The 23,252-nt window shown below is 54.3% G+C and overlaps 2 protein-coding genes across 3 annotated transcripts; one reads left to right on the forward strand and one right to left on the reverse strand.

The window, feature by feature from the left end:
- Positions 1–343: 343 nt before the first annotated feature.
- Positions 344–11,760, reverse strand: MTHFD2 (methylenetetrahydrofolate dehydrogenase (NADP+ dependent) 2, methenyltetrahydrofolate cyclohydrolase). Its single transcript, XM_064638083.1, has 8 exons — positions 11,615–11,760; positions 8,974–9,158; positions 8,072–8,194; positions 7,378–7,530; positions 6,173–6,280; positions 5,460–5,552; positions 1,827–1,952; positions 344–1,191 (listed from the first exon to the last, which is right to left on the reverse strand). The coding sequence occupies exons 1-8, from the start codon at positions 11,698–11,700 to the stop codon at positions 1,052–1,054; spliced, it is 1,014 nt and encodes a 337-aa protein (XP_064494153.1). The 5' UTR covers positions 11,701–11,760; the 3' UTR covers positions 344–1,051.
- Positions 11,761–15,997: 4,237 nt separating this feature from the next.
- MOB1A (MOB kinase activator 1A) lies at positions 15,998–23,196 on the forward strand. 2 transcript variants are annotated; one of them, XM_064638065.1, is made up of 6 exons: positions 15,998–16,565; positions 19,046–19,212; positions 19,971–20,064; positions 21,718–21,851; positions 21,929–22,092; positions 22,610–23,196. In XM_064638065.1, the coding sequence occupies exons 1-6, from the start codon at positions 16,552–16,554 to the stop codon at positions 22,685–22,687; spliced, it is 651 nt and encodes a 216-aa protein (XP_064494135.1). In that variant the 5' UTR covers positions 15,998–16,551; the 3' UTR covers positions 22,688–23,196. The 2 variants fall into 2 exon arrangements, with proteins under 2 accessions (XP_064494135.1, XP_064494134.1); XM_064638064.1 differs by lacking the exon at positions 15,998–16,565 and having other exon boundaries at positions 18,990–19,212.
- Positions 23,197–23,252: the final 56 nt, after the last annotated feature.

The raw sequence follows: 23,252 nt of genomic DNA on the forward strand, positions 1-23,252 counted from the left end.
AGTTTTTCCACCCTGCTTGAGGCATCACCTCAGGTAAGGCTGATGTTCGCAGGATAATTAGAGCTTAAAAACATCCTTCATGCTGTGGTGTGGATTTGGCTGAGAAATAAGACTCAGGGAGCTGAACAGGTTTTGATCAGGCTTGAGAGGAAGAGATTTGCTTACTTTCAAGGCCAGTTGGTGCTGGAGGAGCAGTTGTGTCCCAGGTAAGCTCTGGGTGGAAACCAGACCTCCCCCTGCTCTGGGGGAATAGCTCACCCCACAAGTGCTCTAAAAACAACTAGGGCAGCTTTTCTAGAAGTGAAGTAGTTGACTAGTAATAATTCCATGGCACAAACAGGGATTTTTTTTGTCTTCTCACACTTTATTTAGTTAGCCTGCATTACTCACTAGTTGCACACTTCATAACACAGCCCAGGGAACCTCCTGTGTGCCCTTCGTGGACACCAAACCCTACTCACACTGTTCTTTGGTTAGAAAAAAAAGGCTTTTTAAAAAAATTCACCAACCAAACAGCAAAAAAACCCAGCTTAGCTGCACACTAGAACATGTTACAACAGCTCTGCCACTGCCCAGGGCCCTGCACAGCCCCAGAGCACAAATATGGCTTTATTTTTAATTTTTCAAGTAATTTCTTCTACAGAAGAGCTCGAACTAAACATCCAGCATTGAGCAGGAGACCAGCACAAGCCACACTCCAGATCTGTGAGAACAGAACCATCGAGGCTTTGTACCATGGAGCGAATCCCAAGGGAGTGCTGACGGAGTTCCCGGGAAAGCTGCATTCCCAGGACCCCAAATCCCTGCAGGAGCAGGTCTGGCTCACACATAGAGCAGCTTTACAAGCAGGAGGAGCACAGGCATGAAGATTTACACACCTCAGTACCAGCAGATGCAGCTGCTTCAGCTCCAATAAATACCTGCGACCTCCGAGTGGGAAATTTCCCGTTCCGAGACAATAAATAAAAAAATATTGCATTTTCTATCGGCCTGTTTGGGAGTCAGTTTGGAATGTTGCTTTCAGTGCTACAAAGGAGAAGGATGGCCCAGGTCAAGCAGTCAGTGCTTCCAACTCTTTGGGTTTCAGCAGCTTCTTGGCAGCAATGATGGTGTTTTTCATCAGCATGGCCACGGTCATGGGCCCCACGCCCCCCGGCACCGGGGTGATGTAACTGGCCTTCTTCCTCACCCCTGGGGAGGAAAGGCACAGCTCAGCACCAAAAGCAACAGCAGCAACAATTCCCAGTCTAAAAGCCCCCAGATTCCTGCAGGGTCATCATTTAGGAACAGGAGTTCCTCCACGTGGCCTTTTCCCCGTTATCCAGCCCCACTCTTTCCATCCCTGCTGCTCTAAACCAGCCCAGCTGCAAAGCCCAGGCTGGGGAAAAGCTCAAAGGGAGGACTAAAGGATCTAAAGTAAGGTCTAAAAGCTGGCTTCTAGCACAGAAATGTCAAATCCAAGACTAGGTGTGGCCTTGATGTCGGTACTTCATCAATCTGGACATTCACCCTCTTTTTCTTCCAGGAGGAAATTCCAAGGTCTTCCCCCAGGCTCATCCCAACAGCCCCTGTGGGGCTGCAGCTCCAGGAGGATCAAGGCCAGGGAATACAGGGCAGGAGGTAAGTTCTGCATGGCTTCATTTTAAAAGAGGTTTAGGAATAGAGGCAAAGTGACCCAACAGGGTGAGTCTCCTGTGCAGCTTTCCCATGGCATGGCATGGGATAACATGGAATAATATTGGATGAACCAGACACACAAACCACGACTTTTCCTCCCTTTGCAGCACCCAAGTGCTCCAAAACCCACACCCAGAGCCTTTCCATACCTTCAAAATCCACGTCCCCAACCAGCCTGGGCTTGGCAGTGACAGGATCCTGCACTCTGGTTATTCCCACATCAATCACTGCAGCTCCTTCTTTGATCATGTCAGCTGTGATCAGGTTGGGAATGCCTGGAAAAACACAGAACTACACACTCAGGGGTGTTAAACAGCCCCCCTGCTCCTCCTCACCCACATTCCCAGGATGCTCTGACCCATCTGGGCCTTCCTGCCCCCCAGACCAGCTGGACTCCATAATCTTCAGGGTCTTTTCCAACCTAAATCCTATGAAAGGCAAATCGACAGGAGCACATTTCAGCTACTGATGTGCAGCTCAATCAGATATTTCAAACTGAAAGAGGGGAATTTTAGGCTGGATATTGGTAAGAAATTCCTCCCTTTGAGGGTGGGGAGGAGCTGGGCTGGAATTGCCAGAGCAGCTGTGGCTGCCCCATCCCTGGAAGTGTCCAAGGCCAGGTTGGAGCAGCCTGGGCCAGTGGGAGGTGTCTGGGGGTTGGAACAACATCATCTTTAAGGTCCCTCAACCGTTCCATGATTCCATGGTTCTGTTTGAGATGTTCCCTGAGGACTCAGAGCAAAGAGCTGGAATCCATGCCCAGGAAGCTCTGGGACCTCACACCTTCTCCACATGGAATCCTCAAAGCACTTGAGGTCTGTGGCTGTTTGGTGCAGCTCCAGCAGGTTTTCCAGTTGCACTGGGACAGGAGCCTGGAGCAGTGCCTGATCCCACCCCAGCCTGGCAGAGGCTCAGGATTTATCCCAGGGCTGTCCCAGAGGGATAGGGAGGGGTGGGAGCAGCAACTTGGGGCTCAACCTCCCTTTTAGGGTGGGGTGTGTTTGTCTGGTTCAGCCAGATACTGAGGGGAAGAACTGAGAGACACTTAAATATTAACAACTAATGACTCAAACAATCACTTCCAGGGCAGCAGGTGCTTTGCTGACCCATCACTATTATTAGTTAAGGGAGAAATTTCTTGCCACTGTTGGAATCAATATTCTTCCCCAGTCCCTCATTTTTTCTAACAATTTTCAAGTTTGTCACAAACACCCTTTAGTTCTCCTATTTAAATTTCACATCACCTCTTTTCTTTGGAGAGGACAGTTCTGCTGAGGGTGAACCTTCTAAATTTCTAAAATGAAATTAATAAAAATTCCAGGCATTTTATAGAAAAATGACTGTGAGGATGTGTTAAAATTGACATTGGGAATTAAAGTGCTGTCCAAGATGTGCAGAGGGAGGTGAACACCAGAGGGTGACCACAACAAATCAACTTTTGATTAGCCATGAGCTGGTTTTTGAGCCAGATAATGGTAGAGGTTGAGAAGAAGCAGGTCCTGAGGTGGGATGATGATTTTTATCATCCCAATGTCCTCCCTCACACACCTGGCCCAGGTGGAAAACCCCCCTTGGGGGAGTATCAGGACATTCCCACATAGGGCTGAAGGTTTTCATCCTTCAGATGGGGCAGAACTGGCTCAGCCACACTGTGAGAGGAGCTGTCATGTCTTAGAAGGGCCATAAACCACCAAAGACCCCTAAAGTGCCCCCAGATTCATTTTTGGGGCTTCCACCAGAGTTTGGCACATGACCCATCAGCCAGGGAAAGTACCTGGGCCTTCCCACCTGAACCTGGATTATCTCATTAGTCATTGTGGGTTTGATGCCTAAAGTGTCCTAAGGCATCATTCTGGGGGCTTCCCCCATCCCTGATGGATCAAGACTGACCAACAGACATCAAAATTCCAGCACTGGAATCCACAGCTGGTGAGATCTTCCTACTCTAATCTTTTCTTTCTTTTCTGAAGTGTTATATTCATGCTTTTATATTGTTGCATGTCCACAGATAATAAAACAGCTCCATCCCTCCTTTCCATTGCAACCAAATTGATCTAAAATAATTTATATATGTAAACACTGATCAATGAGTGTCCTTTCACTCCAATCCACCCCAAGGGATCTATTAACAATGACCTGAGTTCCCTTCACTCTTAGGGCTGGGTTTTAACAGGAATTCCCTCCCACCCTTGTTTTCTCTCATCCATGTGACCCTCTCTCTGCTCCTCTCACACCTTCCCAGGTGACTCCATCCCCTTCTGTCCTTACACACCCCCAAACCTCCCACACTTTCTCTTCACACCCAGTTCTCACCCCACACTTTCTCCCCTCCCTCCCCACAGGCTCCCACCCACCTTCTGCTGCCAAAAAGACCCTCCAAAGCAGCTCAGCTCCTCTGCCAAGGGGACAGTGTGGAGCAGGGCAGAGCTCTGAGTGGATCCTCATGCTCTGGGGGTGCCTCTGCAGCTGCTCCAGGTAAGCAGATCTTATCTTGGCAATTATTTTCTTGGTATTTTTTCTCATCCCACATAAATACAACAGAAGGTACAACAGAGCCTGTTGTTATACAGCTGAATAAGAGCCTTATGGGATGGGTGAACAACTGGCTCATGGGCTGGGCACAAAGTCACAGGGGCTGGGGTGGTGTCAGGCTGGCACTGGGGGTGTTCCACAGGGCTCCATCCTGCAGTTCTCTTCAACACCTTCATCAGCTCAAAGGAAAACTGAGGAACTTTGCTGAGGACACCAGACTGGGAGGAGCTGTTGACTCCCTCGAGGGCAGAGAGGGCTCAGCAGATCAGAGATGGACAATCCCCAACCCTGGGAAGTGGACCAAGGGCAGGGGCTGGATTGTGCCCCTGGGCCGGGGCAGCCCTGGCTGTGTGTGTGGGCTGGGGATGAGAGGCTGGAGAGTAGCTGCAGGAAGGGCCCTGGGGGTCCTGCTCCATGGCCAGTTGTTCCTGAGCCAGCAGTGCCCTGGCAGCCAGGAGGGCCAACGTGTCCTGGGGGCATCAGGCCCAGCATGGCCTCAACATTGGGGCAGTTTGGGGGGACACAATATAACAAAACCATTGGAGAGTGTCCAAAGGAGGCAACGAGGATGGTCTGGAGGGGCCTTATGAGGAGCAGCTGAGGGCACTTGGTTTGTTCAGCTGGAGAAGAAGAGACTGAAGTCAGACCTCATTGGGGTCTTCAACATCCTCCTGAGGGGCAGCTCTGATCTCTGCTCTCTGTGAGCAGGGACAGGACCCTGGAACAGCTGGAGCTGTGTCAGGGCAGGGTCAGGTTGGATCTCAGGGAAAGGTTCTTCCCCCACAGGCTGGTTGGGCACTGCCCAGGCTCCCCAGGGTTTGGTCACGGCCCCAAGGCTGCCAGAGCTCCAGGGTTGTTCAGACAACGCTCTGAGGGACAGGGTGGGATTGTTGGGGTGTCTGGGCAGGCCCAGGAGCTGCACTTGATGGGTCCCTTCCAACTCATTATAGTCTCTGATTCCATGTTGCTCTTTAGGATCTGATCAGGTGTCATGGGCAGGCCAAGCTCCTCTTGCCAGGTGTTATTTTCCATTTCAAAGGCAAAGCCACAAACAGCTCTGCCAGGAACACCAACCATGCTGCTCCTTGGCTCCAGCACAGCATGAACCGGCTCCAGCAGCCCCTCACCAGCAGCCCTGGGAGCACCAGACTCTCCCACGCTGTCAGAGAGGCTCCAGAACATTCCATGCCAAGGATTCCCACCTGGAGCAGCCTCTGTGCCCCTCAGCTGTGCCATCAGCCAGGCCCTACCTGCTGCTGCCACCACGATGTCCGCGCGGATCATGTGCTGCTTCAGCTGCTCCTTGGGGGTGTAGCGGTGGGAGATCGTGACTGTGGCATCACCTGGGAGAGTGAGTCCATGGAGCTTTAATTCCCAAACCCAGCCAGTTCTCTGCATCTTCCCCTTCAAGAACACCCCTGTGTTTAGCAGGAACATCAGGGCCTGCTGACAAACCCCAGGGAACAGCCTGTGGAGTCAGAGGGAAGGACTTGGGATAGAAGGGGATAAGGACTTGATGAAGGAGGCTCCAAAATGTTACAAGGAGGCTCAGGGAAGACCTTATTGGTCTCTACAACTCCCTGACAGGAGGCTGGAGCCAGCTGGGGGTTGGGCTCTGCTCCCAGGGAACAAGGGACAGGACAAGAGGAAACAGGAAGGGGAAGTTTAGGTTGGATACTGGGGAAATTCCTTCAAGAAAAGGGTTGTTAAACATTGGAACAGGCTGCCCAGGGAAATGGTGGAGTCACCATCCCTGGAAGTGTTCAAAAAACAGGTGGATGTGGCACTTGAGGACATGGTTTAGTGGTGAACATGGTGCTGGTTGATGACTCTTAAGGTCTTTTCCAACCTTAACAATTTTAAGACCATGTGCAGAATTAACTCCCCAGCCTTGGCCAGATTCCTGAGGAACCCCTGAGATGGCTCTGGGAGCCTGAGGAGGGCAGTGGGACAGGTTTCCTACCTCCAGGCCGCTCGTGTTTGCCATCAGTGTGGAGCAGCATCGCGATGGGCATCCCCACGTTCTTCGACCTCCCGGCCACCACCACGTTCTTGCCCAGCGTTGGGATCCCTGCAGAGGGCGAGATCAGAGAATCATGGAGCATCCTGAGTTGGAAGGGACCCACCAGGATCACCAAGGGCAGCTCCTGGCCCTGCAGACACCCCAACAATCCCACCCTGTCCCTCAGAGCGTTGTCTGAACAACCCTGGAGCTCTGGCAGCCTTGGGGCCGTGACCAAACCCTGGGGAGCCTGGGCAGTGCCCAACCACCCTCTGGGGGAAGAACCTTTCCCTAAGATCCAGCCTAACCCTGCCCTGACACAGCTCCAGCCATTCCCTGGGTGCTGTCCCTGCTCCCCCCAGAGCAGAGCTCAGTCCCTACCCCTCCTCTGCCCCTGCCCAGGCAGCTGGAACTGCATTGAGGTCTCCCCTCAGTCTCCTCTTCTCCAGCTGAACACACCAAGTGCCCTCAGTGTCCTCACACGGCTCCAAATCAAGGCCCTTCCCCATCTTCGTTGCCTCCTTTGGACACTCTCCAATGGTTTTGTTATATTGTGTCCCCCCAAACTGCCCCAATGTTGAGGGGAGGCCGCCCCAGGGCAGAGCAGAGCAGGACAATCCCCTCCCTGATGCCCCCAGGACACGTTGGCCCTCCTGGCTGCCAGGGCACTGCTGGCTCAGGAACAACTGGCCATGGAGCAGGACCCCCAGGGCCCTTCCTGCAGCTGCTCTCCAGCCTCTCATCCCCAGCCCACACACACAGCCAGGGCTGCCCCGGCCCAGGGGCACAATCCTGCCCCTGCCCTTGTTCCACTTCCCACGGTTGGGGATTGTCCATCTCTGATCTGCTGAGCCCTCTCTGCCCTCGAGGGAGTCAACAGCTCCTCCCAGTCTGGTGTCCTCAGCAAAGTTCCTCAGTTTCCCTTTGAGCTGATGAAGGTGTTGAAGAGAACTGCAGGATGGAGCCCTGGGGAACATCCCCAGTGCCAGCCTGACACCACCCCAGCCCCTGTGACTTTGTGCCCAGCCCACGAGCCAGTTCCTCACCACCTCATAACACAGTTGTCCAGCTGGGAATCTTAAACCAGACATCAGCTGGAATTTTGCTGGACAGCAGCCCCATCCTGCAGGAGCAGCAGCTCTTCCCAGCTCTCTTGATGATCTTACCAGTTCTCTTGATGATCTCCCAGACGCCCCAGGGGGTGGCAGGTAACATGGAGTCCTGGTCCAGGCACAGGCGGCCCACGTTGATGACATGGAAGCCGTCGACGTCCTTGTCGGGGCTGACGGCGTTGCAGACCCTGCGCTCGTCGATGTGTCCTGGGGACAGAGAGGGGGCTCAGCCTGCCCCTGTGCTGGGCACCCCAGCCCTGGGCTCCACCTCTGATTCTGAGCCCCGAGCCAGACTTGGTTCTGAGCCCCAGCCCTGAGCCAGACTCGGTTCTGACCCTGAGTTAGTTCTGAGCCCCAGCCCTGGGCTCAAGCTCTGACCTCGAAGCACCTCAAAATGTGGAGGCTTGAGGCTCCTCAGCACTTCCAGCTCAAAGCTCCCAGCAGAGAGGGACTGACAGCACTTTGGAATTACAGCCTTGCTCATTCTGAGGGTATTTTTAGGCAGCCTCAAGGCCACAACTGAGTTCAAGCTGATACTGGAAGTTGATACTCCCAGCACAGGAATAGATCCTGTGACCCCCAGAAACCAAACTCCTGCAGGCAGATGGTGCTGAGGAGTTGCAGGGACATCTTTAAACTCCACCAGGGCAGGATCCCACCTCTTGTGGCACAGGATTGTCCTCCCAGCACATGGAAACCCTTAAAAACTTCATGTAGGATGGAAAGAGGTGGAAGTTCAGCTCCTCACCAGGCAGAGGGAGCTGCACCAACAGCCCATCCACGTTTGCATCGTTGTTGAGTTTGCTGATCAAATCCAGCAGCTCCTCCTCAGTGATGGAAGCTGGTCTGAGGATGGTCTCACTGCTGATCCCTGGAAATCATCCCAAACACCTCATTAGTGAGCCCAGGCTATGCACAAGGCAGCAACATTCCTGATCTTTGTGGGTTTAAGCCCCCCTGTTTCATTGCTCTACCAAATCCCAGAAGTGCACACCAAGGACTGGATGGATTAGGCAATAAGGAGCAGCTTCCAGGCTGGAGAGACCTTCCCAAGCCTTCCCAGGACAATTATATGGGATTAATGACCTGGGATAGAGTGTTTGAGTTTCTCACAGTGCAGGGAGGGATTAGAGAAACCCAGCCAAGGATGAAAATAAAACTACACATCCTGTGAGCCCTCTGGGCACAGGAGGAAAGGGATGGCAGCTTAAAAAATCTCAGCTCCAAAAATCTCCAATCCAAAAAAATCTCTCAGCAGTGCAGAACCCAAGGTAAAATAACACCATTTCTTGCCCCCAACCCCGAGCAGGACCTTGGATTGCAAGATGGGAAGAAGTCAGAGCAGCGAGGCTGAACAGTGACTCCTGAGGTGAGGAAGGGAGGCCAAAAAGCCCTTCCTGTGCTTTTTATGCCTCTGGGAAGGCTGAAAATCCCAAGCACAGAGCTTGGTGTTGTCCTGAAGGATCCCAATGGCACATGGACAATGTTTACCAGCCCCATCCCAGGATAACGAGAACCCAAATTCCAGGTGAAGGTGGACAGAGGTGAAAAGCTGCCAGATGGATTCAGTCCAAAAAGCTTCCCCCAGCCTCCAGCAGGGAGGATTCCCACCCAAACCCCGCTGTTCTGGGCAGGGAGCCCCAGCCATACCCACGTCAGCCGCTGCCTTGGTCTTGTTGAGGACGTAGGAGTGACTGGCTGGGTTCTCCCCGACCAGCACCACGCTCAGGTGGGGCCTCCTGTTCCCCGCTGCCACCCACTGCTCCACCTCGTGCCGGGCTTCCTGCCGGATCTGCCGGGCCAGCTTCCTCCCCGAGATCACCACGGCATCAGCTCTGCAACAGGGCAAGTGCCACCATCAGCACCCTCAGGACCTTCACACCCGAGCTTCGTGTGACATGGACTGGGAAAGCCAACCACAGCCAGGGGAGAAAAGGCTCTTTCTGAGCTTCCAATTCCATTAAAAATGCAGCAAACTCTTGTCTCCAAAGCCTCTTCCTGCTCAGAGACCCCAGGGAGCAAGGTTGAGAGGAGCCAGGGACCAACAGAGCAACAAGTGTCACCATCAGCATCCTCAGGACCATCAAGTCCCAGCTTTGTACAACATGGAACAGGAAAACCAGGAGCCAACCACAGCCAGGGGAGAAAAGGCTCTTTCCCTTGAGCTCTGTACAAGCTTTTTGCACCTTGATGTTAAATCTTGTTAAGCAGCACATTGCAGGCTCATTCACAGCTTTGCTGGGACCAAGCAAGACAAACACAGAATATCCTGAGCTGGAAGGAACCCCTTAGGATCACTGATCCAGCTCCTGGCCCTGCACAGCCCCAACAACCCCACCCTGTGCAGAGAGCAATATCCAAATGCTCCTTGAACTTTGCTTTTTGTGTTGTATTTTTTTTATCTGTAGAAACTCCAACTCCTGAAATGACTTTTCAGCCTTTCCCAGCCCTCCCACATCCCTGGATCTCTGCCCATCCTCCCTCCCCAGCACCAGCCAGGGGCCACACCTACCCTGGGCCAGCAGAGCTCCCTGTGCTCCCCAGTTTTAACAGCTTTGCTGAGCTCCCAATCCCATTAAAACTGCAGGAAACTCCTGTCTCCAAGGCCTCTTCCTGCTCAGGGACCCCAGGGAGCAGGATCCACCAGGAGCTGAATCCATCATCCTTGTGGGTCCCTTCCAGCTCAGGATATTCCATGATTTAAGTCTTTCTGCAAGGCCTCCTGACCAGCACCTCCCTTGCCCGATTCCCCTGTCCTCAGCTCCAGAACAGGCACAGATGCTCCTCAGCATTCCTGGCATTGCTGGTGCCTTCCCAAATTGCAGGAACCAGCCTATTCCTGAAGCAATTTCCAGACAATCTCCATCACAACCCACTCCACTTTCCCCAGGAACCCAGGAGACAGCTGACCCACAAAGCCCAGCAGCACCAAGAGCACTTTCCCACCCTCCCTGCACCTCAACATCCACCAGAAAAAGCTGAATTGCTGCAGTTTCTCCTCAAAAATCCATCGGCTGCCTCACGGATGGATCTTCTCCTACTGGACTGAGTCCAACAGTGCTGTTTTCTGACCTTTTCCAGGTACAATCTTTGAACTCTGGAAGTAGCTGGGACAGGGAAAACCACTCCCATAACTGCTCCAGACACACAGGAGCCTTCTCAGGTAGGAGAAGCCTTTTCCCTAAATCCTCATTTGGAGATGCAGAGGAGCTTTTGTGCTTTAATCCCTGCCTTACTCAAACATGCAGTTTTCCCCACTTACTGGGAATTAAGTGTTACTTCATCCCTACCTGCAACCACCCCAGTCAAACCCATTTACCAACCAGTCCCAGCCCACCGGGTCTCTAATTCTTGTTCCAGCTTCAGAGCTAAACCTGTGCCAAACTACCAGATGCTGATTTGGATGTAAAAAGAATTATGACAAGTGCCTGGCAAGCCAGAGAATGGAAAATTCCTTAAATCAGAGGCAAAATCTACCTGGATCTTCCCTGAGATTGGGGTGCTCTGGGCATTCAGGGAGAGGGAGAAGCACCAGCCCCCGGGGGAGCTACAGGGGGACAAAGAGGGAGCTCAGAGCCCTGTTTGGAGCAGGGTGGGCTGGTCGGGGGTCTCTGTTCCTCTGACCTGGGTGGCCTTTGTCCCTCTCACCCCGGGGGATCTCCGGGGGTCTCTGTTTCCCTCACACCGTTTAAATTCAGGTCCGGTGCCCAGGGAATGCTTGGGGGGGAGCTCTGTCTATCTTAACCCGTGGGATCTCCAGGGGAGTCTCTGCTTCTCTCACCCCAGGGAATGCTCAGGGGGCTTTGTCCTTCTCTCAGGGGATGCCCGAGGAGGATCCCCACCCCTCTCACCCTGGGGGATGGGTCTCCGTCCCTCTTACAGCGTTTAAATCCAGGGCCAGTGCCCGGGGGATGCTCAGGGGTCTCTGTCCCTCCGCCCTGGGGGATGGCTGGGAGGTCTGTGTCGCTCTCAGGAGATGCACGGGGTGGTCTCTGTCTCTCTCGTCCCGGGGGTCTCCATCCCCCGCCCCCCGGGGGACACCCGTGTCCAGCCCCGCACCCCCACGCAAGGCGGGCGCGGGATTTCATCAGCCTGCACCGCCCGGCGCGGCCGCTGGGGGGAGGATCTGCCCCTCTCCCCCGGCACAGCTGCGGGGCGAGACCGGTGACCGCGACCCCCGGCGCGGGTTCCATCGCCCCGGCCCCTCCTCAGCCCGCACCGGGCGGGCCGCGCTCCCACCGCCTCTGTCCCCGCTCCCGCCCCGCCACCCCCAGTCCTCCCCGCGGGGTACCTGGGCGCGCTGAGGTGCAGGCGGCGGTCGCGGGGTCTGAGAGCGGCGCGGCCGAGGGCGCGGAGCGGGCAGAGCGCGGTTGCCATGGCAGCAGAAACAGCCGTAAAGACACCGAAGCAGCACCACCTCACTATAAGAGCGGCGCGTGCCACCCGCCCCCTTATATAGGCGGGTAAGACCCGCCCCCTAGCGCGCGCGCCGGCGGGAGCCAATGGGGCGTTGAATGGGTGGGGACGGAGCGGGAGCTGCGCGCGGCGATTGGATGGAGGGAGAAGGGGAGGGCGGTGTGATTGGTGGGAAAGCGCGCGGGTTCCCGCCCTAAATAGGGCAAGGAGACGTTGATTGGCTGAGCCCGCGGGGTGCAACACGGGGGGGGGGTGTAAGAGGAGGGCAGGGGCCCGAGGGCGTGGCTTGTGTGTGAGGGGCGGGGCCAGAGGGGGGGAGGGAAAGGGGGTAAAAGTGGGATTTTGGTGACGTTGGGAGGGATTGGGCTGGAACTGGAATTAGGGGTAAATGTACGATTAGGTTTAGGGCTGGGGTTGGGATCGGGGCTAGAAGGGGGTTGGGATTGGGGTTAGAGCTGGAATTGGGTCTGGGATTGGAGTTAGGGCTAAATCTGGGACTGGGGTTAGGACTGGCATTGGGGTCAAGGCTAAATGTGGGATTAGGGTGAGGGGTGGGGTTGGGGCTGGAACTGGGGCTGGAGTTAGGAACAAATGTGGAATTTGGTTTAGGGCTGGGGTTGGGCCTAGAGCTGGGACTGAGGTCAAGGCTAAATACGAGATTAGGGTTAGAGGTGTGGTTGGGATGGGAGCAGGGGCTTGACTTGAGCCTGGGATAAGATTAAATACAGGACTAAGTGTGTCCAAACCTGGACTGAGACTAAGATCAGGGTTAGGATTAGGGTTGGATTTGGGACTAAGTGCTCCCAGTTCCGAGTGTTCCCGGCTCCAGGTGTTCCCAGTTCCAGGCAATGAGGCCGGAGCAGAGAGATTTCTCTGAACAAGTTTTCTTGCATTCTGCAGGCCTTGCTTGCCACGACTTTAGAAGTGACGAGCGGTGTAATGTTTACACTTATAAGCAGTGTGAAAATATACAGTGTTTATACTTGTTAGCCTTGTGTCTGTAATTATAAGGTTTGAGAACATAGTATGTTTACAGTAAGAAAGCCTTGAGAAGGTGGAGGTAATGAAACACCTGCAGATCTCGGAAAAACCCTAAAGGTGCATCAATAGAAGGAGCTTTGCGTGCCAAGTGTGATTTCAGACCACGTGGACAGAGCACCAGGTCCAATAAACTGAGAGCACGAGGCGCGTGCACAGACTGAGCTGTCCAATGGCCCTGTTGTGAGCACGCACCCGGAACAAACTCAACTGGATCAAAGTCAACTGATTAAAATAATAAATTGGACATTGATCACATCGATCGTCTGCCTGGTCTCTGTACTCCTGTCATCAACAAGGCAACCCAAGGAGAGCGCAGTGGGAAGCTGGATCTCATCCTGGAGCAGGTGCAGGGCAGCCTCCCATCAGCCTCCAGCAATGGAGAGAGGACTTTATTCTTATTATCATCAGCAGCATAATAACACTGCCCCTTTGGAATGCTCCCCTGTTCTGGCTGTGCTCTCCACAGGCGGAAAAATTAAATGTTTTTGTGCAAAATGTGGCGTCAGATCATGAGGGGATGGATGTGGATGATGCTCGTTGGTATGGAATGGATTGGATTGGGAGGGATTTTAAGGATCATCCCATTCCACCCCTGCCATGGGCAGAGACACCTTCCACTAGCCCAGGTTGCTCCAGCCTGGCCTTGGACATTTCCAGGGATGGGGCAGCCACAGCTTCTCTGGGAATCCCAGCCCAGACCCTCCCCATCCTCCCAGGGACGAATCCCTTCCCAAAATCCCATCTCCCCCCACTCCCTGGCATTTAAATCCATTACAGTGACAGGTTAAACCCAAGTCTTTCAGCTGCCTCTGGGCTGGAGCTGAGGAGGGTCTGAGACCCCCAGTGCTGCTGGTGGGATGGAGCTGGAGCTGCCAGAGATGGGCAAGAACATGGGATGGTTTGGGTGGGATGGTTTGGACCTTGGAGATCATCCAGTGCCACCCCCTGCCATGGGCAGGGACACCTTCCATAGACCAGGTTGCTCCAACCTGGCCTTGGACACTTCCAGGGATCCAGGGGCAGCCACAGCTTCTCTGGGAATTCTAGCCCAGCCCCTCACCACCCTCACAGCCAACAATTCCTTCCCAATATCCCATCTAGCCCTGCCCTCTGGCACTGGGAAGCCATTCCCTGTGTCCTGTCCCTCCATCCCTTGTCCCCAGTCCCTCTCCAGCTCTCCTGGAGCCCGTTTAGACCCTGGAAGGAGCTCTCAGCTCTCCCTGGAGCCTTCTCCTCTCCAGGTGAACCCCCCCAGCTCTCCCAGCCTGGCTCCAGAGCAGAGGGGCTCCAGCCCTTGGAGCAGCTTCGGGGCCTCCTCTGGACTCGCTCCAGCAGCTCCAAATCCTTCTGATGTTGGGGATTCCAGGGCTGGAGCAGCTCTGCAGGTGGGGTCTCACCTGAGTGGGGCAGAGGGGCACAATTCCCCCTCCCCTGCTGCTCAGGCTGTGAGATCAGCCCAGGATAAGGAAAAGAGGTAAAGAAGGACCTGTAAGTCCTTGGGAATCTGAGTGGAGCAATTCCAACCCCCTCCTATGTGTTTATTTTCCTTAACTTGGTCCTTATTTTCCTCAACTTCCCCTTGAGCTGGGAAAGGCGACCTTGGAGGTTTATCTCGAGGTCATGGAGGTGCCAGAAAAGCCTGGGGAGGTTTTTATTCCTTCCTGAGTGTCCAACAAATCCAAGGATCACCAGCCCCATCCCAGTCCGTGCTGGCAGAGCCGGTTCCACACTGTGCCCATTGTTGGAGCTGGGGGAGGTGACATAAATTACACAAACAACCTCACCGTGTTTAGTTTAGCTTTTAACTCCTCATGGTCACTCCTTGGTTATAAAAGTCATTTTAGGTCAAGAACAGCAGCTTCTTCCCAAGACAAGGGTTGAAGGAGCCATGTAAGGAGCAAAAAAAAGGGTGAAAACCTGCAGGAATCAGCCCTGGGAAAAGGAGTTGATGAACTTTTGGATTTTTGGGAGGATTTCAGCCAGGTGGCAGCTGGGGAGGGGTTAAATTAGGTGGGGAAGGGTTGGTGGAGGGTGTGGGGAAGAGCCTGTGAGTTGGGGGGACTCTGGGCAGGGGAAAGGTCCATGGTGGGGGGATGCCCCGGCCTGTGGGGAGGGGGCTCTGGGGGTCCCCAGGCCCATGGTGGGATCCCCAAGCCCATGGTGGAAGGTGCCCAGGGCTGTGGGGAAGGGGCTTTGGGGGCACCCAGACCCATTAGGAGGTGCCCAGGACCATGGGACCAGGACTCTGGGAGTCCCCAGGCCCATTAGGAGGGGACTTTGGGGGTCCCCAACCCACAGGGGGGGCTGCCCAGCCCCATGGGAACAGGGCTCTGGGGGTCCCCAGGCCCATGGGGAAGGGGCTTTGTGGGTGCTCAGACCCCTGCAGTGTCCCCTGGCCCATGAGGAGGGGGCTCTGAGGGTCCCCAGGCCTATATGGGGGTCCCTGGGGTTTCCCAGGGTCGTGGGGAGGGGGTTCTGGGGGGTCCCCAGACCCATTAGGGGCCTGCCCAGGGCCATGGGGTGGGTCCCTGGAGAGTCCCCTTCCCCATGGGGAGGGTCCATGGGGGTCCCCAGACCCACGCAGGGGTCCCTGGGGGTCCTCAGGCCCATGGGGGACTCTGGAGGGTACTCATCCCCAGGGGGGGTCCCAGACGTCCCCAGGCCCATGAGGGGTCTCTGAAGGGTCCCAATCCCCATTGGGGGGCTCCTGGGAGTCCCCAGTCCCACGGGGGGAGGGGGCGTCCTGGAGAGTCCCCATCCCCGTTTGGGGGGTCCCCAGTCCCACGGGGGGTCCCTGGAGGGTCCCCATTCCCGTGTGGAGGTCCCCAGCCCCACGGGGGAGCTCCTGGAGGGTCCCCATTCCCGTGTGGAGGGTTCCCAGTCCCACGGGGGGTCCCTGGAGGGTCCCCATTCCCGTGGGGAGGTCCCTGGAGGGTCCCCATCCCCGTGGGGAGGTCCCCAGTCCCACGGGGGGTCCCTGGGGGGTCCCTGGAGGGTCCCCAGTCCCACGGGGGGTCCCTGGAGGGTCCCCAGTCCCACGGGGGGTCTCTGGAGGGTCCCCATCCCCGTGGGGGGGTCCCTGGAGGGTCCCCATCCCCGTGGGGAGGTCCCGGGGGTCCCCAGGCCCGTGTCCCCGCGCGTGGGGCCGTTGCCATGGTGACGGCGGCGGGCGAGGCTCCGCCCCCTTCGCGGAGCTCTCGCGAGAGTTGACGGCGCGGTCCGGGCGAGGCCCGCGGGGAGTGGCCCCGCTGCCTCAGAACGGAGCGAACAGAGCCGGGACAGGGACCGGACAGAGACCGGACAGGGACCGGACAGAGCCGGGACAGGGACCGGACAGAGACCGGACAGAGACCGGACAGAGCCGGGACAGAGACGGGATAGAGCCGGGACAGAGACGGGACAGAGACGGGACAGAGACCGGACAGAGCCGGGACAGAGCCCGGACAGACCCAGACAGAGCCCGGACACAGCCCGGACAGACCCCGGTCCCTTCGATCGGACCGGACACAGCCCGGACAGACCCCGGTCCCTTCGATCGGACCGGACAGAGCCCGGACAGAGCCCGGACAGACCCCGCTCCCTCAGCCCGGACCGGACTGAACAGACCCCGGGCAGAGCCCGCTTCCTTCAGCCCGGCCCCTTCCCGCTCCCTGATCCCGTTCCCTTCCCTTAGCCCAGGCCTCTCTCCCTGATCCCGGTCCCTTCCCTCAGCCCAGGCCTCTCTCCCTGGTCCCGGTCCCGCTCCCTCAGCCCAGCCCGGCCTCTCTCGCCATGAGCTTCCTCTTGTGAGTGCCCCGGGCCGGAGGGGAACCCCGGGGGGCTCATGGGCGGCTCGGGTGGGGGGAAAAGGCCCGTGGGGGCACTGGGACTCGGCCTATGAGAGGTTTTTGGGGAGGGTTGGAGGGCTGAGGGGGGCAGGGGTTTTTTTGGAGAGGCTCTGAGGGGGTTCCTGGGGCGGGGGAAGCTGGAGGGTGTCGTGGGGAGGGGTCTGAGGGGAGTCCTGGGAGGGCTCTTAGGGGAAGGTTTAGGGGGAAACCTGGAGTGGGATTGGGCTGGGGGGGCTTTGGGGAGGTGAAGGGCCTGTGGGGAGGGGCTGGGGGGCACTTGGACTCGGTCTGTGAGAGGTTTTCGGGGCGGGAGGAAAGCGTTTGGGGAGGGTTTGGGGGCTGGACTGTGAGAGGGTTGAGGGAGGGAAAGGTTTTTTGGGGAGACTCTGTGGGTTTCCTGGGGTGGGGGGAGCTGGGGGAGGATGTGAGGGAGCTGGAGGGGGTCTGGGGGGATCCTGAGAGGAGTCCTGGGCTTTCAGGAAGGTTTTCAGGGAGCTGAGGAAGGCCCATGACTAGGCCTGGGAGGGCTCTTAGGGGAAGATTTAGGGGGAAGCCCGGGGTGGGATTGGGCTGGGGGGCTCATGAGGGGCTTGGGGGGTCCCTGGGTGTGTGTGGGAGCAGAAAAACCTTGAAAAGTTTCCTTAGGGATGCACAAGAAGGGGCTGAGGAAGACTGTGGGGGGAGGAGGAAGCCCTGGAGGGACACGGGGAGGAGTGGAAGAAGCCGTGGGGGTGTGGGGGTTTTTTGGGAGGGAGCCTTGGGAGAAGGTGAGGGGGCAGAGCGGCCTCGGTGGCACGAGGAGGGGGCTGGGAGCAGGAGGGGGGTGACCTGGAGGGCAGGGAGTCATGGAGAGAGGCTTTGGGGGTGCATGAGGGGTGGGAAGCCTTCGAGGGGGCAGTTTTGGAGGGAAGGGGTTGTTTTGGAGGGAGGGGTTGTGTGGCAACCAGAGAATCCCGTTTTCCCTGAGCCATGCTCTGCTCCCGGCCATCCCTCTCTCTGGGAGCTGGCAGGGTCTGAAATTTAACATTTTGTGGTAGAGAAATACCAAAATTCATCAGTTTTGGCAGTGTGGCTGTTTGGGAGAGGCAGGACAGACAGGGGGGTTGTTGGGGACAGTTTGCATTTCAGGAGGCTCTCAAGTCACATTTTTAGCAGGTAGTTTCCCACCCGTTTGAGCACAGAGGGTCACTTTGTCACCTGTTTATACATTTTGTTTTAACAAACAAAACAATTAATGCTTATTGATTCTAGAAAAGGTATGTTATTTCCAGAAGTTCTGTTATTTCCAGGTTATATTATTTCCAAAAGTTCTGTTGTTTCCAAGTTGGTTATATTATTTCAAGTATATATTACATATTATTTTATATATTATGTTATATATAATATAATATATATTACATAGTATATAGTATTATATAATATAATTATATAATTGTCTTATATTATTATATATTATTATTTATTATATAATTTTTCATGGCTAGGCTTCACGAAGGAAGATTTAATTATATATAATTATATCTACAATTATATCTATAATTTCTATATTATATATATTATATATATTATATATATTATAATATATATAATATATTATATTATATATATTATAATATATATAATATATTATATTATATATTATAATGTATAATATATAATATATATAATATATATAATATATTATATATTATATATTTTATATATTATATATAAGTATATATAATTATATATATACAATTATATATAATTATGTATATATACAGTTATATATAATATATATGTTATATTTAATTTTATATAATTATAGTATATAATGTATTATATATATTATATAGCATATATTACATTATATAATAATTAGGTAACATAGAATTTAATAACATTATATAATATCTAATTATTATAATTAATGCATTATTCTAATTAACATCTTTTATTATATGTAATAATATCATATGATATTATATATTATTTCCAAATATATACTATTTCCAAGTTCTGTTATTTCCAAAAGGACTTGAGGAAATGGCTTCAGGCCATCAGCCTCAGCCCCGGGGAGGTTTAGGTGAGATGTTAGGGGACAGTTCTTCACAGCAATGGTTGGTTTAGGTGAGATGTTAGGGGACAGTTCTTCACAGCAATGGTTGGTTTAGGTGAGATGTTAGAGGACAGTTCTTCACAGCAATGGTTGGTTTAGGTGAGATGTTAGGGACAGTTCTTCACAGAAGTGGTTGTGAAGCCCTGGAATGGGCTGCCCAGGGCAGTGGGGGAGTCCCATCCCGGGAATGTTCAGAAGCCGTGGATGTGGCACTCGAGGCTTGGTGCAGTGACCCTGGTGGTGGTGCTGGACAGTTGGACTGGATGATCTTGCAGAGCTTTTCCAGCCTCAGTGATTCCATGACTCCGTGGCTAACTGGACGTGTCTCCTCCGTCTCCAGCGGGAGTCGTTCCTCCAAGACCTTCAAGCCCAAGAAGAACATTCCCGAGGGCTCCCACCAGTACGAGCTCCTGAAGCACGCGGAGGCCACGCTGGGCAGCGGGAACCTGCGCCAGGCCGTGATGCTGCCCGAGGGGGAGGACCTCAACGAGTGGATTGCTGTCAACAGTGAGTCCTCTGGGGGGGAAACCCCAAAAACCTTGGGGGTTATCGCTACACACTCCTGGGAATTCCCCAGGCAACTCTGCTTAGGTGGAATAAAAGGAAAGCAAGTCTCAGTGGAAAAAAGGAAGAGACAAACCTGCCCCGCCGTGGGTTTGGGGTGGGTTTTCACCAGCTCAGACTCTCAGAGGTGGCTGGGTTTGTGAAGGGTTATTTTTGGTGTTAGAAAGTTCCTGTTGTTGTCTGCAAAAGCTGCACCAAATAATCCAGGAAGTGGAGTATTTCCACTGAACTCCAGCTTTGGGGAGCTCCTTTCTTGTTTTCTGTTCTCAAAGCCTACAGGTTCAGTTTGCTTTTAGCAGCTGCTCCCCGTGGCCTTGAACTTTGTTTCTTTGGAGTTTAGAGGAGGAAAAAGCAGTTTTGAAGGAGAGCAGGGAGAGTTCAGGCTAAGGGAAGTCTCTCCTGTTTTTTCAGATCAGTCAGGGTTTTGGGGAGCCTGGAACCCAAAGCTGTTATTTCCAAGGATATGGAATGCTAAGTGGAGCTTCATGCTGTGCAAGGCAGGTGGGAAATGAGCCAGGCAGTGAAAAATTGACAGAGAAATTCCAGTTCCTGGATGGTTGAACTGTTTCAAAGTCATGAGCCAGGTGGCATCACATGGAAGGGGATGTTTGGTTCTTCGAAGGGTTTTTTGGGTGCACAGGGATCCTCAGAGACCATTTTGTGTTCACTCTTTGAGTCACCTTGATGCCTTTCCTTCCCAGCTGTGGATTTCTTCAACCAAATCAACATGTTGTACGGGACCATCACAGAGTTCTGCACAGAGAGCAGCTGCCCTGTCATGTCTGCAGGGCCCAGGTGAGGGCTCTGCTGGGGGCTAGGGCCACACTTCTCTGTGGGGACCCAGGTGAGTGCACAGATCACTCAGCAGTGTGGAGAAAGAAGCTAAAAAGAGGATGGGATGTGTCCCCATGGGCTCAAGGCCCAGCACTGCCCTCTTTTCGTGGTGTTCACCTGCTTGTGGTCACACCCTCTGGGATCTCTTTTCCCTGTCCATCAGGCCCTTATGTCTGGAAGCTGAAGAGATTGGAAAAGTTGGTTTTAAAGAAAATGAGAGATCCAACTCAACTGGAAGAGTCTGGTCTTGTTGTCATAGTTGTAGAGAATCATGGAATGGTTTAGGTTGGAAGGGACCTTAAAGCTCATCCAGTGCCACCCCCTGCCATGGGCAGGGACACCTTCCACTGGCCCAGGTTGCTCCAGCCTGGCCTTGGACATCCCCAGGGCTGTGGTTCTTAGGAGACACTTGCAGCCTCCTGACAAGGTGTTACTGCTGCGTAGGAGAAGGTCAGGGCATTGTGGAAGGTGGAAAGAAGATAGTGAAGGAACATTTTGGGGCCACCTCATTGATTTTAGGGGTGAATCCTGCAGGGAGAACACCAGCTGTTGGCTCTGCACTCATATTTTACCAAGGCAAAGCTCCAGCTGGGAATCTTCTCTGTGAGGTTGCTCAGGGCTCTCAGTTTTTAAGCCCAGCTTTGGGCAGCACTTGCAGGTGCCCTGGAACATCCTGCCTTGCTTTCCTCCCCAACACTGCCACTTCCTGCCTCTATTTTTGGGGCCATTTCCTGTGACAACAGGAAATGTTTGAAGGGCACTGTTTTCACTTGTAGAGCAAGAGGTGACAGTCGAAATGGGGGGGGGGGGATTTTGAGGGATTTTGTGGAAGATCTCGGAGAAAGTGGGTTGGGTGCTGTCAGTCCATGTCTGCCCTGGCTTGGAGGGGCCCTGGGATTGATGAGCACATGTGGGGACTGGATCTGGAGGCTCCCAGCTGCTGGGATAGTCTATCACAGAAGTCTTGTGTGAGTGCCAAATTCCTGGAGGGTGTCTGGAAGCTAGAGGGGAATTTATCCAGATGGTGGGTGATGGACCTGGGCTTCCTTTTGGGCAGTTTTTGGGTTGTTTTAAGGAAATTATGATGTCAGAGGAGGTTGCTGTGAAGTTGAGGCTCATTTTTAACATCCAGAGGGGCAGTGGAGGGGCAGCTCTGATCTCTGCTCTCTGTGAGCAGGGACAGGACCCTGGAACAGCTGGAGCTGTGTCAGGGCAGGCTCAGGTTGGATCTCAGGAAAAGGTTCTTCCCCCACAGGGTGGTTGGGCACTGCCCAGGCTCCCCAGGGTTTGGTCGTGGCCCCAAGGCTGCCAGAGCTCCAGGGTTGTTTGGACAATGCTCTCAGGGACAGGGTGGGATTGTTGGGGTGTCTGTGCAGGGCCAGGAGCTGGACTCTGATCCTGATGGGATCCAGCACAGTGTATCCTGTGATGTTGGAGGGTGAAGCCCTGGAGGGGTCAACGCTGTTGTGTTGGGCTTGACAAACTCAAACAGGCCAGGCACTGCTCTTGCTCCCCAGGGCACCAGTGTGGCCCCTTCCTGAGATAAGGAGGAGGTCACAGGGCCTGAAAATGCCCTTTTCCCTGTGGGAGCACAGACCCCTGTCCCCGTCCCAGGTACGAGTACCACTGGGCAGACGGCACCAACATCAAGAAGCCCATCAAGTGCTCGGCACCCAAATACATCGACTACCTGATGACGTGGGTGCAGGACCAGCTGGACGACGAGACCCTCTTTCCCTCCAAGATCGGTGAGTGGTGCTGTGGGACACAGGATGGCACCTCCTGAGCAAGCACAGCCTCACCCCTGTGTGTCTGTGCGTTCCAGGTGTCCCCTTTCCCAAGAACTTCATGTCGGTGGCCAAGACGATCCTGAAGCGGCTCTTCCGTGTCTACGCCCACATCTACCACCAGCACTTCGACTCGGTGATCCGGCTGCAGGAGGAGGCCCATCTCAACACCTCCTTCAAGCACTTCATCTTCTTCGTGCAGGTGAGCTGGGAAGGGCTTTCTTGTCCCCCATTTAAAGGGAGCTGGATTTGAAGCCCTTCCCTGCAGATGAGCGGCTGTGGTGTGTGCTGGGAGATAACACCCAGCCCCCCTCTGTACCCAGCTGTGCTGTTTGTGGCTTGGGCTTTTTGTGGGGTTTTTTTCCAGGAAGTGGGGCTGGGTTTGGCTGTGAATGCTTGAGTTTCCCTCTCAGGTTTCACTTATCAACCTGCAGCAAGAAACCCAGGCTTAGCACGGAACCTGGGGGAGTTTGCAGCTTAAGAATCAACTCAAAAGTAGCAGCACCAGTGCCTTTTTATCCTGTTCTGTGCACAGCAACGTGGCAGAAGTTTTGTTGCCCTGAAACACTTGGATTTCTCCACAGAGAACAGGGAGAGGTGGCTGCTCCTCTGTGGTTCTCCCAGGAGCTGCCACACGGTGCCTTCCAGGGTGACCAGCCACGTTTTCCAGCAGCTCTTTGAGAGCTGCCTTTAATTTTTTGTCTCTTTTCCCTTGCCAGGAGTTCAACCTGATTGACAGGAGGGAATTGGCTCCTCTGCAGGAACTGATTGAGAAGTTGGGCTCCAAGGACAGATAAAACATTCCTGGGGGGACCCTTTTGGCCTCTCCTTTCTGCTTCTTCTTCAGCCACCTCAGCGCTTGGCTCCAGGAATGCTGGACACACCAAGTGGCTCCACTCCTGCTGTGCAGCCCCCACTGGGCTCCTCTGCCCCACAGCTGTGGGCTGGGTGAAGGTGGAGCAGGTTCTGTCCCTCACAGGGTGACATTCCAAGTCCTGCACAGCTGCTTCCTGCTCCCAGAGTTTCCCTCTGGGCTCTGCAGCCGCCTGGCCGGGGTTGAGAGTGGCTCAGCTTATTTTTGGAAGTGCTTTTTTTAGGATAAGAGGTGCACTTTGGCCCAGAGCCTTAAAGCTCCCCTTGGCAGCAGCACCGAGGGGGGGAAACAAGTGCCTGGTCCCAGGGGGGTGTCCCTGTCCCTGGGAGGGAGGAGCAGCTCTGGGGTGTCCCATGGATGGGGGGGACACGAGGGACCCTCCTGTGTGGCAAGGCAATAATAAAGTTTCTTCCTGCTCTTCTTTCAGAGGAAGAGGGGGGTCTCCTCCTCTTCTTCCCCCGTCCCACAGGCACCCTGATTGAAAACAC

This window comes from Pseudopipra pipra, chromosome 28, assembly GCF_036250125.1.
Source record: "Pseudopipra pipra isolate bDixPip1 chromosome 28, bDixPip1.hap1, whole genome shotgun sequence".
Classification (NCBI taxonomy): Eukaryota; Metazoa; Chordata; class Aves; order Passeriformes; family Pipridae; genus Pseudopipra; species Pseudopipra pipra.